Source organism: Otolemur garnettii, unplaced genomic scaffold (assembly GCF_000181295.1).
Source record: "Otolemur garnettii isolate 467f Iridium unplaced genomic scaffold, OtoGar3 scaffold00058, whole genome shotgun sequence".
NCBI classification, from domain to species: Eukaryota; Metazoa; Chordata; class Mammalia; order Primates; family Galagidae; genus Otolemur; species Otolemur garnettii.
This window is the reverse complement of record NW_003852453.1, coordinates 636,488-652,537: the sequence shown is the minus strand read 5'-3', so window position 1 is coordinate 652,537 and position 16,050 is coordinate 636,488. Positions and strand designations below refer to the sequence as shown.

Here is a 16,050-nt window from a genome sequence, read left to right as displayed (position 1 = left end):
TAGCACGGTGCATCCTTCAACCTCAGCCTCACAAGTCACTGGGACGGGAGGTGTGCACCACCATACCCAGCTCAGCTGTGAGAATTTCCCTTCTGTTAATGATCTTCTTCTAAAAGAATACAAAGTGATATACTTGATACTTTTAGTGTCAGAATATACATTTCCAGCTTTGTATTGATAATGAATTACCAAAAACTGTGACTAATGATCTGTCATATTTAATATCTCTCTTGACAAATGTGAGAGAAAACCTATTATTTCTACCTATATTCTGGGTCTGTTTTAACAAGAGGTCCAGTTTTAGAAACTGCATAGAAATCTTTCAGCCCTAGGTCCAACATACAGAAGTTAAAGCCATGAATTTTATTTAAAACATTCTAATAATTAGTCATATCACTTATGGTATTTATAGCTTGTGTAGCTCTAGTCTCCATGAGTAAATTTTCTGGATGGTAGAAGGGGACATTTTGACTTATTCCCCATTTGAGCTATCTGCAATGTTCTGGTTTGTAATCAAAAATCACTCATCTATTTTTGTTATTAAACTAGTGTTTAATAACACTAGTTATTAAACTAGTGTTAAACAAGTGTTCCAGTTTGTAGATAGAAATATTAACTTACATTTTTTTCTCCATCTATGGAATAACATTTGTCACATTCTAAATTATTGCTTTCATTTTTCATGACCATTTTCATGACGATGATCAATGGGTCCTTGAAATAAGAACCCTGAAAATCACACACACACATGCACATTTTCTCTTTTCAGAAGTTATTTTTTTTACCTTTATTGCCTACTTAGTAAGCACTCTGTATCACTGTACCAAATATACAATATACACAATAAGAGAGAGGTGTGGAGATTCTAATACAAAAGAGATTGAGTTTCTTCTCTAAAAACTATACCTCATTCAATAATTGGTGTAGAACAAATGGATATCCTTGTGTAAAAATTACAGTAGAATCATAACTCACATTTTATGCCAAAATTAATTTTAGATGAATCTAAGACTTCAAGGTAAAAATAATACCCAGTAGTCCTGGAAGAAAATAGAGTGGGGGAAAACAGCAAGTTAGAACTGTGGAATGGGAAGACCTTGATGAATTACAGGCAAAACTTAGAAACCATGAAAGAAAACATAAATAAATCACTGGCAAAATAATATTTTTCTTTGGGCTCGGCACCTGTAGCTCAGCAGCTAGGGCACCAGCCACATACACCAGAGCTGGCAGGTTTGAACCCAGCCGGGGCCTGCCCAACAACAATGACAACTACAACCAAAAAATAGCCAGGCATTGTGGTGAGCACCTGTAGTCCCAGCTACTTGGGAGGCTGAGGCAAGAGACTCACTTAAGCCCAAGAGTTTGAGGTTGCTGTGAGCTCTGATGCCACAACACTCTACCCAGGGCGACATAGTGAGACTCTGTCTCAAAAAATAAATTAAATAATAATATTTTTCTTTGTACTGAAGGGGCTCCTACAAATTGATAGGTAAAATACCAACATCATTCTTAAGAAAATTAAAAATTTAAAACAGCAATGAGCTATCATTTTCATTTGCCAAACTGTCAAAAATTAAAACAATTGTTAATTCAGTTGCCAATGCAACCTGTTTGGCAATAATTCTCAAAGTTAGTCCAAAGTAAGAGCCTTTCAGGGGTGGGTGTCTTCAACTCTTCCAGCAAATGTACAAGGTGAAAATTATTTTTACACAGTTCTGAGATCTTATTTGCCTTTTCATAGCGTTGACATATATTGATGAGGCAAAACCAGTGGGGTGCATAAAGCTGCTTGCAGTTTAGCACCAATCAAAGCAGTAGCATTGAACTTGAACTTGTGCTCCTCACCACTGTACGTTCTCAAGGTCAACAAGGAGGAGGAGGAAGGAACAAGAGTCAGTCTGTTTCACTTCATGTTTTTGTTGAAGCAGCCAGAATAATAATTTTATTAAATCTCAACTCTTAATGTTATTCTATATCGGGAATAAGAACTATGTAAAAGAAGAAACTTCTGCACACAAAGTATTACGGCTGCATTGGTGAAAAGCCCTGGTCTGGCTGAGCTGCAAGCTACACTAGCCACTTTTATTTTATACCATTTTTTACTTGAAAGAACAACTAACAAGCTGTGATTAGTCAGACATAAGTATTTGATACACATTTTCTCTAAAATGAGCAAGGTAAGCTTGTCACGTCAAGGAAGCAACTGACAGGACTTGGGAACAATGATAAAATTTGAGCTTTGAAGCAGAACTTGGAATTTTGGCAAACTTCTGTCTGCTAATTAGCTGATAATTTCCCAATAGCTAAAGACTCTTATAAGATTATAGTGATATTAACTATTGTGAGTTTTTGATACTCCATAATGAACTGTGTTAATACGGAGAAGATCCACATAACTTAGTATTTTCAAATGATCCATGTATGATTTACAAAGTCATACATTTTACATGAGTGCATGGGGGAGATGAAGCTTCCACTCAGAGTGCCCCAGGGTTAACCAGTGAATTTTAATGAGCAGGGTCTGGAAAGTTTATCAATAAAGATTTTAGTTTCCTTGCTGTAGTAACCGTTAAGGAATTATTATTATGTGTTGAGTTTAGTGATGGTATGGAAGTACATGTAGTTATCTGAAAAAGATATTAAAACCAACTATATATTTGCTTATTCGTTACCAAAACAACATATTACAACAGATTGCATATGAAATCAATATAAAAATTGGATACTATTTTCTGTGAAGCAAGATAAGCCTGACAGTTACATTTTTTCAAGATCATTTTGTTTTGGAAAAGTTACTTGTCATGAAAATGTGCTCATATGTAGTGTACCTGTGGTTGTTATTTTAGCTTATTTTCAGCCTTAATTTTTAATACAATAAATAGCCATTGATAACCCACATAAAGCTTTTTGGGGAGGCATAAGTTTCTAAGAGTCTTAAAACATTGAGAATTACCTATCTATGGAGATTCAAACAGTAAGTTTTAATTTCATGTAATAATTGAAGTAGTAATTTCCATTTTAGGAATCTGTACAATAGATACAGTCTCACAAAGATGAGATTATACAAAATTACTCATTGTTGGGTTGTTGGATTACCAAAAGATGGGGAACAACCCAGTGTTTGCACATCAGTAGAGAATACGTTATACTGAGATATATTCATATAATGTAACACTATAATATACATGCAGCAGATATAAATTTACTGTTATGAAACTGTCTCAACAGTAACATTAAATCAGAAGTTGAGGGTGCCAAAAAGTCAGCAGAGTACTCTACAATTGATGCAAAATTATATACAGAGTATGTCTGCACAAAAACTGTCTTAGGAGGTACTTAAGAAACTGCTGGGGGGGGGGGTTGTCGGGGAAGGGACAAGAGTAGGGAGAAGATGTTTTTTACAAACCAAATACCTCTCAAAAAGTCTTTAAAAAGGAAGAAGCAAGGTCATTCCTGTTTCCAAAAAAGCAGTGTTTTTAAAAAATTATTTTTTAGTTTTCCTCTTCAGATGTCATGGCTAATTGTTCATTGTTGGCTGCAAAGCCACCTTAGAAATCCAAATGTATCTGATCCTGATTTACCTTCTTTCCAGTACTTTAAAATCTCTACACATTTTTACAGAGTTGGAAGACATTCACAGAAAATAGTTGTTTTGTATAATAGTATGTGTTTTGTGTTCTGTGGCCAGTTGACCTGCCAGAGAGGTTCAAGTTCCTAAGGAAGAGATACAGAGCCCTAAAGGACGGTAGGGTTTGATTAACAAGGAAAGGAGTTTCTTCTAAACAGAGAAACACGATCAGGACCTTAAATGCGGGGATCCATGTCGCACTCCAGCATCAGGGGGCGACCAGCGTAGCTACCTTAGAGCTGTATGTTCCTGAGCCGAACCATGTACCCAGATCAGCTGGAAGACTGAGGAGAACACGGGCTGCTGGGCCGCCCCCTTCAGAGGTCCTGATTGATTAGATCTGGGCAGGAGCCTAAGAATTTGCATTTCTAACAAGTTCCCAGGTGATACAGAGGCCTGCCACTGGACTATGGGTTAAGAATGTTAATGCAGGCTTGGCGCCTATAGCTCAACTGGCTAAGGCGCCAGCCACGTACACCTAAGGTGGCGGGTTCGAATCCCCAGCCCGGACCCGCCAAACAACAATGACGGCTGCAACCAAAAAATAGCCGGGCGTTGTGGCGGGCGCCTGTGGTCCCAGCTACTTGGGAGGCGGAGGCAGGAGACTCGCTTGAGCCCAGGAGTTAGAGGCTGCTGTGAGCTGTAATGCCATGGCACTCTACCCAGGGGGACAGCTTGAGGCTCTGTCTCAAAAAAAAAAAAAAAAAAAAAAAAGAATGTTAATGCAACAGCAACTGGGGCCAGAACAATGAGTTGTAATTTGCTTTAACAATGCCACAGGTCGCGTAACTTCATTAGACTGAAAATATTAAGAGGATAAGTGATGTTTAAGAGGATGCATGATATATGTGACCCTTTTTTCGATGTGTATCTTCGTTTTTGTTCCCTTAGTTAAAAACAGAAAAATTCATATCCATTTTTAAGAACAATAATAGTAATTTAGTGTTTTCTTGACTTTAAAATTAAAACTTTTCTGTAACTCAGTTTTGAATGGTTAAGTCTCTTATCGCTATAAAATTACTTGTATGTTTTAGAGAAGAATTTTATTTGAAATTTGGCTGAGGGAGGTTGGCATGTGTTTGCTCTTTAGTCTCCGACGATCAGTCACACAAAGGTCAGTTTTACACTGGATTTTATAAATATTAGTAAGCCAAAATGCCATTCCTACTGTGACAATTTCTGTTGAGTCTTTAAGAAAGGATTTTAGCCTTCAAAAATATATGTCCTGTACTGAAGTCCTGCGGAAAAGGCAGCCAGAGTTAGGAATGTGGGGACTTCTTTAAGGACTGGGTCACCGGGTTCCCAGAAACCTTCCCCAATAGGACTTTCTTTGTAGTCTCCTCACAAAGGGACATTATTTTTCTGAGAATTTGCTAACCTTTGCTTACCTTGTGTTCCTAGCCTTGTGCCTCTGATTTTTCCCATGTGAAAGCTACTTTCTGAAAGTAGACATAATAAACGTAGCATATTAAAATGTAAGATTCTTGTATTATGAAATAAAAAAGGGTGTGCAGATTAGAAAAGGGAAAGGCTACGGAAAGATTCCAAATTAAAGGTGGCTAATAAGTAACAACTGGATGCAATTCTGCTCCTCAGCTGGGCCCTGTGCCACAAGGACAAAAATGTCGTACAGGGCAGTATCAGAGTGTGGTTAATGCATTAGATCAGTGGTTCTCAGCCATCCTAATGCCACGAACCTTTAATACAGTCCAAAGCGGTCACGACCCACAGGTTGAGAACCGCTGCATTAGCTAACGGCATTGTACCTGGGTGCATTGTGAATTGACTCTGTCGTAGTTAAGTAAGAGAGTATCTCTATTCCAAGGGAACACACACTGACATATTAAAGAGAAAAGAGCCATAACAGATGTACTTAATGCAAATATACATGATTCAGAAAAGAATTTATTTCAGGGAGAGAAAGAGCAAAAAGGAAAAAAAATGGAGTAAAGTGTTAACAGCAGACCAATCTGGTTAAAGGCTTAACATGTCTCCCTCTTACCCTCTCTGTTATCACATCTTTCAATTGCTACCAAATAATAAGCTTTTTGAAAAGCAAAAAAGTAAAACATGTAGGATTTTAAAATTTGTATTCTTTAAGGCAGCAGATTTCCTTTGGGCTCAAAATTGAACTCTCAGAAAGCCATATAGATAGAGATAGCACTTAGAGTTGGCACAGGAGACACTCCATGAGTGAGTTCTGGATTTCTGTGAGCATGTCTATATAACATTGCCGATTATTTATACTGAAATCCATGCTCTGCTAGTACCACCTTAGTTAGGTATATGCTTACTTGGTAGGTATTTACCAGATCCATTTGTAAAATATCAGCTAGTTCATGGTCAATGTACCCATGGGAAATCTGAAACTACTGGTAAGAAAGAGAAATTACAGGAAAAAGTATAAATAAAATTCTAATTTGAGTATTTTGCTATTGGGTTAAAAATGAAGGACAAAGACTTAGTATTGGTTCTTTATTGGTTTACAGTAGAGTAGTTTGGTTTTTCACAAGGTCTAAGACGTTATTAGAACAAGTTTATAAATCACATTTTTGTATTTAGTTTTTCTTACTTGGCTAGCTCTCTTTTATTTGTTTTTTTAACCAAGATGTATATGTGTTTACCTACCCAGAAAACCTACTCTCTTCAAGCTTTCCTGCCTGGAATTACGTCTCTTCCTCACAACTTCAGTTCTCAGCAGTACCAATTTATATGCTCTCAAATCACAGATGTCCTCTTTTGTTTTTAATTCAACTGTTGTACTTAATGTTGTACTCCTCTAAGTGTTTATTATCACAAATATTAATCATGATCGTAAGTAATTGAATCATGAAATTAAATGAGAGAAACTAATTTCTCACTTTTCTGTGTCTTCTTCCTTATCCGTGTGGAGGTCAGCTTCCATTGGCTGGGTTCACATCCCACTGCCTAAACTGGTTTTGTTCCTCTTGAATTCACTATTGGAGACTTGATAGGTTTTTTATAGTAATATAGCTCTCTTAATACTTAAACCTATACAGTGAAGGATGTTTCCTTAATATTAGTTTTTTATTTTTTCAGACAGTGTCACACTTTATTACCCAGGCTAGAGTACAGTGATGTCATCCTAGTTCATCGCAACCTCAAACTCTTGGGCTCAAGCCCAGCCTGCCTTAGCCTCTCAAGTATCCAGGAATACAGGTGAAGCTACGAAGCTGAGCTAATTTTTCTAGTTTTGTAGAGATGGGCTCTCGCTATATTGCTTAGGCTAGTCTAAAATTCCCGGCCTCAAGTAATCCTCCTACCTCACTCTCCCAAAGTATTAGGATTGCAGGTGTGAGCCACCATTCAGAGAGACTAATGATAGTTTTATTTTTTTTTAATGTTCTTCCAAATGTATAATTAAATGATAGTAATAAATCATAGCAAACAAATCTGAAATTAAAACAACACTAAATCAGGCCCCAAAGTTAAAGCTAAGTCATTACTCTATCATCAATGTTCACAGAAAGGGATTTGGCCTGGGCACCTCAGAGTCGTAACCAAAGGCAGCAGGTGGGAGGCAGGAAGGAGCTTTGGAGGTGCTGCCTGCAGGCTCCCCAGGGACTCACCTCCAGGGGTTTGGAGAATAGTGGGCAGCTTTGTAAGAACAAGTCCACTGGAAAGGACATCTCTATTCCCTTCATTTGCTTTTGTATTGATAAAAATTTATTGGCACTTTACAGAAGCCAGAGTGCTGAGAGCTTTACAACTCTTGGACTGAAGTTTATGCTGAATAAAAGGTGTTATAAGTATGTGGGACGCTGAGAATCTCACCTTCACAAGATGCTGTGTAGTAATGGGTTACTACTGACATGCTTATTTTTCTCCTGGCAGCAATGATAATTATGTGAATATGTCACAGCCACATTTTTCTTAATTGATGATTTTAACATTAAAGCCTGAAATTGGGTCTTTTCCCAACACCAGATAAATATTTAACCACAGAAGGCTGTGCAATTTAAAATGAGATACAGTTCAGATGCCAGGTAGCAAGGGCCAGCGTGATTTTTTTTAATTGAATCACATTCATTATAAAGCCATGTGTCACATTCCTCTGTTTTATCCAGATTGATGTAGACTTTGAACAAACACAGAATTGAATCTGCCATACAAGAACACTTTATTTTGTGGCTATTAATGGACTTTTGAATTTCTTTTGACAGATGGAGACGGACACATGGACCACTTGCTCCCAGGGTGTGAAGACCAAGACTGCCAGAAAAGCGGCATCTACTTAGTGAGATCCGGGACAGCGCAGGTGGGCCAGCTTGTTTTTAATGTAAATAGAAGAGTTTTATGCTTAAAAGAAACTTCCAGGGTTAGAGAAGGTATCTGAAGAATCAGAAGGGAGAGAAAGACTCAATTAAGTTATTAATGTCCTCATTATGACTATATAAAATACATTTAGATCTATTTTTTGTCTATTGAGGAGGAAAGTACTATTATTATCATATCTGGTAAGGAAAACTCACTTTGGATCCTGTTACTAAATGACCTATTAGCTTTTTACATGGCAAAACACACTATAATAAAAGGTTATATTGAACAACGTTACATCTATTTTCAGACGACATGGAGCCTATTCAGGGTGATATGGCTGTAGACTGTATCTGGTTTCAAAACTAATCTTGTATTTATTTATGACATCTAGACCTATTTCATTTTCTCGTGCTTACTTATTAAGCAGTTTGAAATGTGATAGTCACAGTGGAGGATTAATATAGACATGATAAGTTATAACAATAGTATTTGAATTAACCGGTTTTCTTCCTAGAGGGGTAATAAGTGATAGAATAGCAATTGGACATGGATGACCTTTTTGGATAGGAAGTGTCACATTTTACGTGACATCAGCCTTCTACCAGCAGGTGCCGGAGGGGTCTGAGGACAGTGGTGCTCACACCTGGTCCCATACACTACACACTGTCATTCTCAGTGCTTCCCAGGACTAGATTTAAACGGTTTTTCAATAAATGAAAGTATTTTATTTTTACCCTCTTAAGTTTTATCTTTAAGTTTTTTTGGTTTTGAATCACTCCCAACATTAATTCTGTAGCTCTTCATTACTGAGTCATATACAGGAGTAAACCTCAGACTGTCACCTTGCTTCAAGTGGTGCACCACCGTGAGAATGCCTTAAATTAACTGGCATCGCTCTCTGAGAAGATAAAGGTCACAGGTTTTTGGCTACTGTTTTGGAATCACATTAAGTGAAAAATCTATTTACTTTTTAGACCTTATTACATTTATCTTAATAGGAATACTTTATCTGATACAGTTTATCCTCATAAATAAACTGTCAGCCTCTTCAGAAATTTCTTATAACTTGGCATTTTGTGGAATTTCCCATCTTCTAAAACTAAGCCAACAATTTTTTTCAAAGTCAAATGAAACATTTTGGTGATATATAAAATAATACTTTTTGCTTGAAAAAAGATAGAAAAAATATTAAAAAGGCAGACCACTTTTTTTAAAAAAAAAACTGATTATTTCTGTCTTTTTCAAGTGTTTTTTTTTTCTTATGGCAAATTACATATGAAATAATGGAGATACCCCATTTGCTGCACCCTTTATAAGCAGCCATTTTCATGATAGTCTGGCTTGCAGCTGTAAAAATAAGTCTCCTGCTTATAAGGAAGAAGAGGAAACCTGTGGCATGTTTGGCCTCATGCCTGCTTCGAAACACATGCAGACTATCTGCCAGCATTTGGACTCTTCCCTTATTGTGGGCACGTCAATCATTTTAATGGCATGATTTCTGCTCTTCGGACTTTTAGCTATTAAAAAGTAAAGATATGTGCAATGAGAAGAAAATGGAATTTCCAAAAGCTCATTTTGGAATCAGTCTGTTCTCTCTATTCTCTTCATTGTAATCAAAATAGAATTAAAGGAATTTACTAAAAATGGAGCTTCTAGCTGTTTTAAAGACAGAGCTCATTTTCCTTGGGAGAAAAGTGCCCGTCAGTTGCAGACAAAGCTTACTAGGCCTGGTGTTTGAAAAGCCTCACGAGCTGCCTGGTGGAGGAGGATGACCAAAGTCCTCTTCATATATGAGCAGCCCAGCAGGAGAACAGGGGAGACTGAGCAGGGTTCTCACTTTCTTCCTACGTTGGTCCTCCTGAAAGGACATCAGTATTAGATGATGTTACAGTTTGCTTTAGTTTTGTGAAAGGTTTATTTAAAGTTATGTTCTCACTCAACACAAATTTTAAATTGAGTAGTTGCATGGATATTTATATCTGTTCAGTCCTAAGATTTGGGTGATACTACAGGCCAGGTGTGATAGCTCATGTCTATAATCCGAGACATGTCTATAATCCTACCTTTGGGGAGGCCAAGACTAGAGGATAGCTTGAGGCCAGGATTTCTTTTTTTTTTTTTTTTTGAGACAGTGCCTCAAGCTGTCCCCCTGGGCAGAGTGCCGTGGCATTATAGCTCACAGCAACCTCCAACTCCTGGGCTCAAGCGAGTCTCCTGCCTCCGCCTCCCAAGTAGCTGGGACCACAGGCGCCCGCCACAATGCCCGGCTATTTTTTGGTTGCAGCCATCATTGTTGTTTTGGCGGGTCCGGGCTGGGGATTCGAACCCGCCACCTTAGGTGTACATGGCTGGCGCCTTAGCCGGTTGAGCTATAGGCGCTGAGCCGAGGCCAGAATTTCAAATCCAGTTTAGGCAACATAGTGAGATCCTGTCTGTGCAGATGGTTTTAAAAGTTAGTCAGATGTGATGGTCCATGACTACAGTCCCAGGTACTCGAGAGGCTGAGACAGGAGGGTCACTTCAGTGCAGGAGCTGGAAGTTGCTGTGAGGCTGATCATGCCATTGCACTTCAGCCTCAGGGACAGAGCAAGACCCAATCTCAAGAAAAAAAAAATTGTGTGATACTGTGAGAAACTTTCTAAGGTTTTACGTGGTCAAAGATGACTAGTGATAAGCCGTAAGGGAGACTAAGTTTTTTTTTTCCTCAGAGCATCATTAAAATAAATTAGAATACCTTACCACATTATATAGAAAGAGAAGTAAAATAATGCTTATCTTGAGAACTTTAATCTGTCACTTGTTTTGCAAATGCTGGGGTTTTTTCTAAAAGAACTTTAAAATCTAATCTCCTCCTTGTTTTGCCTAGTGGGTTCCAGTCCTACAAGATTTCAGCAATAAGGGTACCCTGTGGGGCTTCGTGCCCTCTGCACATGAGCAGCAGCGACCGCTTGAAATTTCTATTCCGATTACCCTTCACATTGGAGACTACAACATGGATGGCTATCCAGATGCTCTTGCCATACTGAAGAATACGTCTGGAAGGTAAGGAAATCACATCAAGTGAGGACTGGTTGTCTGTGTAAAGTGTCTTTAGTATGACCCTTTGTGACTGAATAGCACCTGAGGGTGTGATAGTCCCTTAAATAAGGAGCATGATAACCTCAGTTCCTATTTCTTTATATGGTCCCCGAAATTTCCCAAGTGCCTTGAATACCTGTCCCTAGAGAGAGAAATGCAAGACTGTCGGCACCCAGTATGCACCACCTCCACAGGGAGGAACCACAATGACAAGTAGACGCCCATTCTTCAAATATATTGAAGTCTAAGCGAGGACACTAGACTCTAATAGAGAAATGCTGGAGCCCAAAAGCAGGCAAGGAGAGGGAAGCAGGGTGGCTTACTTGACTGGGGTCAGTTTTGGAGCTGGGAAGGGCTCCCTGAGGCAGGGAAAGGGTAAAAGAAAAAGCCCCAGGACTCTACAATCTTGCCACAGTCTTTTAAAATTTTAGCTACGAGAGAATCCCTTAACCCCCCTGCACCTTGAGACAAACACACAGAGCTGCCTGTAGATTGCAAAGAAACATTGCCCAAGATAGGGACCTACGGGGACCCAGGGAAACTGTAGCTTAGTGCCATTCTGAGATCCTAGCCTAAAGTCTGTTCCCTGCCCTGAAGCTGTGCTGAAGCTTCCATTGCCACCTCCAAGCCAGGCAGGGAGAAGGGAGCCCTAACACTGCCATGAACCCCAAGGACAATTACTACCACTGCTGCTACCAGCTAATGTGAGACCAAGCCATGAGTGAACTGCATTCTCCACAGCCACCTCCCCGTGCTGCTCCAGCTAAGAGGGAGCCCTACCTTCCTTGGTAGCAAGCTTAGAGCCAACACCATTTTGACAGGCTAGCGTACAGAGGCTGAGTCTTGCCCTTGGGTTGGGCTGAAGTGCTACCACCATGGAGAGTCATGGAGAGTTGGGAAAGACTGGTCACTTTCTTGTACTTGGCGGAAAAATCCCACTGTTGATGCTGTGTGCTATTGTGGAAACAAGGCACAAGCAAACTGCACACCTCATACCTTCCCACCAGTGCTGCTCCCTAGCTGAGAGGGACCCCACCCTCCCTGTGGTGGCAGGCCTACAGCACAGCCAGTACCTGAATGCTCTACCAGGAGGCTTGAGTCTGCCAGGCCAGTCCCATCCCCTCAGTACTCCAGCATGCCGTACAATTGCCTGGAATTCAGCCAGCCCTGTCCACCTTGGTTGGCACTTGATCCTTCCTTCTAGGGTCTGTGATTGGGCCCACTCAACCTGCTGATGCAACCACAGCTAGCACCTACCCACACCAGTAGAGCAGAGGACTGGCCAGCCCGACCTGTCACAGTAACTGACAGTACCAACATGGACCACTTGGGTTCTAGTGGGTTGCTGTCTACTCAGGGACTCAAGAATTTTTCATTTTGAAAAACAAAACGTGGGGCAGCACCTGTGGCTCAAAGGAGTAGGGCGCAGGCCCCATATACCAGAGGTGGCAGGTTCAAAAACCTGGCCCCGGCCAAAAAGAAAAAAATAGAAAGAAAGAAATGACTCAAATACCATATGCACAGGCAGCAATGCAAGGACATAGGAAACATGAAAAAGCAAGTAAATATGATGCCACCAAAGGTGGGGCAGCACCTCAGTCAAAAAGAAATTCACAAAATCTCAGATGAGAAATTCAGCGTAACTCTTTAGAAGAATCTCATTGATATACAAGATAAATCAGAAACATAATTCAGTATATAACTGTTAAATTTATCAAACATATTTTTTAAAAGAATCAGTAAAAATTTCTGGAATTGAAGGATTCACTGAATGAAATACAAAATACATTTGCAGTGTTCAACGTAGACTACATTAATAAGAAAAAAGAATCTCAGAACCTGTAGACAGGTCTGTTGAAGTAATTCACTGAAACAAAAATTTTTTAAAAACCAAAATAACAAAAGAATCAGTAAACCCTTTGTAACATTTGGACAACTCAAAGCAACCAAATATTGGAAATATTGATGCCCCTGGATGGGAAGAGACAACAAACGGTTTAGAAAACCTAACTAAATAATAGATGAAAACCTCCTAAATCTAACAGCAGATTTAGACATCTAGATATAGGAGGCTCATTAATTCCCAAGGAGATAAAACACAAACATGTCTTCTCCACAGCACATTATTTTCAGCCTGTCTAAACTCACATAGCGAATTCTAAAAACAGCAAGAGAAAACCATCTATTAGCTAGCGATACAGGAAATCCCGTCAAACTAACAGGGATTTCTCAGCAGAAACCTATAGGCCAGAAGAGAATAGTATGATGCATTCTAAGTGCTACATCACAGAGAAAAATTCCCTCAGTTAAGAATACTGCATCCAGGCTCGGCACCTATAGCTCAACCGGCTAAGGCGCCAGCCACGTACACCTAAGGTGGCGGGTTCGAATCCCCAGCCCGGACCTGCCAAACAACAATGACGGCTGCAACCAAAAAATAGCCGGGCGTTGTGGCGGGCGCCTGTGGTCCCAGCTACTTGGGAGGAGGAGGCAGGAGACTCGCTTGAGCCCAGGAGTTGGAGGTTGCTGTGAGCTGTAATGCCATGGCACTCTACCCAGGGGGACAGCTTGAGGCTCTGTCTCAAAAAAAAAAAAAAAAAAAAAAAAAGAATACTGCATCCAGCAAAATTATACTTCAAGTAACAGAAAAATAGGCTTTTCCAAAGAAGCAAACTCTGAGAGAATTTGTTATCCCTGAACAGGCCCTACAACAAGAGAAGGTCCAGGGTCTCCTAAATCTGGAAGCAATAGGGCAATATTTGTCACCATGAAAACACACAAAAGTATAACACTCACTGGTAAAGCAATCACATAAAGAAGGAAAAGAAAGGAATCAAAGGTACCACTACAGCAACCCACCCAACCACAATGACAAACAGAGAAAAAGAAACAAAGAATATATTAAAAAAAAAAAAAAAGATAAAAGAAAAGAATTATCAATATGACAGGAACAAAGCCTCACATACCAATAATCACCTAATTGTAAATGGACTAAAAATGTTTTTAAAATATGGTTCAAATATATTCTGCTGACAAGAAACTCAGCTTACCAATAAAGACACATACAGAATCCAGGGGTCCTGAAACTTTTTAAATGGGGGGCCAGTTCACTGTCCCTCAGACCATTGGAGGGCCGGGCTGCAAGCCCCAGGACGAGTCAGCTGCTAAAGCAGGACAGGTGGCGACGGCAAAAACACCCGATGTGCGGGATAAATGTCCTCTGCGGGCCTCATGTGGCCCACGGGCTGTAGTTTGAGGATGCCTGCATATAGACTAACATAAAAGAATGGAAGAAATTATTTCTCAAAAATGGAAATCGAAAGCAAGGGTGAATATCAGATACATTTTGTATCTAAATCATTAAAAAAAACCAAAGGTCGTCATTATATAATGATAAATGCAAGAGGTAAAAGCAAAACTCAAGCAAGAGAATAAAACAGTTTTGAAAATATATGTACCCAATATTCTTACACACAGATATTACTAGAGAAATGGAATACATCAAAAGTGGGAAATTCATAGTCCACTCTTAGCATTACATGGATTATCTAGACAGAAAATCAACCAAGAATTATTGCATTTGGCTCTGCGCCTATAGCTCAACTGGCTAAGGCGCCAGCCACGTACACCTAAGGTGGCAGGTTCGAATCCCCAGTCCGGGCCGCCAAACAACAATAATGACGGCTGCAACCAAAAAATAGCCGGACGTTGTGGCAGATGCCTGTGGTCCCAGCTACTTGGGAGGCGGAGGCAGAAGACTCGCTAGAGCCCAGGAGTTGGAGGTTGCTGTGAGCTTTAATGCCACGGCACTCTACCCAGGGGGACAGCTTGAGGCTCTGTCTCAAAAAAAAAAAAGAATTATTGCATTTAAACTACTTCAGACCAAATGGACCTAACAGGCATTCATAAAACTTTCAGTTTTTTAAGTTATAGGGGCTTGCTCTAAAGTCCAGACTGGAGTGCAGTGATGTAATCTCAGCTCACCATAACCTCAAGCTACTGAACTTGAGCTGTGTTCCTGCCTCAGCGTCCAAGGAGCTGGTACAACAGGTTCACAACCGCCACGCTGTCACAGCAACCTTCTATCCAACAACTGCTAAATACACATTCTTTTCACCAGCACATGGAACATTATTCAAGATAGATGATATGTAAGGCCACAAAAAAAATTAAAAACACATTTTTTTAAAGATTGAAATAATATCAGATATTTTATCAGACCACAGTGGAATAAAACTAGAAATCAATGCCAAGAGAAACTTTGGAAACTGTACAAATATAGAGAAATTAGCACATTCCTGAGTGATCATTGAGTCAAAGGAGAAGTAAATATGATAATCAACCTCTTTAAACAGATGAAAATAGAAAATCAATGTCCAAAAACCTGGGAGGTTCTGCAAAAGCAGGTCTAAAGGGAAGTTTATAGCTATAAATGCCTACGTCAAACAGACAAACAAAAAAAAATACAGATTAACACAGTGCTCATCAAAGAAATTTTAAAAAAAAAAAGAACAAACCAAACTCAAAATTAGCAGAAGATGAGAAATAATAAAGATCAGAGCAGAGCTAAATGAAGTAAAAAATTTAAAAATTGATACAAAGGATCAAGAAAGTAAAATGCTTATTTGGATAGATAAGCAAAATTGATAAAACATTAGCAAGACTAACCAAAAAAAGTGAAAATGCAGATAAACCAAATCGGAAATGAAGGAGGCATTACAAAAGTCTCTCAACAAATAAAATTCTCGGACTAAATGGATTCACAGCTGTGGTCTAGCAAGCTTCAAAGAAGAAACAAGAGTGTCCTCCTGACGTTATTCCAAAGAATCGGAGAGGAGGGAATTCTCCCAAATCGTTCTGTGTGGCTAGCATCACCCAGACACCAAGCCAGACCAGGACACTAAAAAAAAAGAAAACTCAACAAAATACTATCCAATCAAGTCCAACAGCACATTGAAAAGAATAATATACCACTAACAAGTGTGTGGTTTTTCCCAGATATGCAAGGATGCTTCAACATACACAAATCAATAAGCCTGACACATCATTAAAAAAAAAAA

At 39.4% G+C, this 16,050-nt stretch overlaps 1 protein-coding gene across 1 annotated transcript in view; it reads left to right on the top strand.

Annotated features, from left to right (window-relative positions):
* Positions 1-16,050, top strand: part of ITFG1 (integrin alpha FG-GAP repeat containing 1) — a 277,437-nt gene that overhangs the window by 146,443 nt on the left and 114,944 nt on the right. Inside the window, exons 9-10 of the mRNA XM_003792524.3 lie at positions 7,816-7,910; positions 10,779-10,954. Of these exons, the coding sequence (XP_003792572.1) occupies positions 7,816-7,910; positions 10,779-10,954 (271 nt within the window). The remainder of the gene's footprint in view (positions 1-7,815; positions 7,911-10,778; positions 10,955-16,050) is intronic.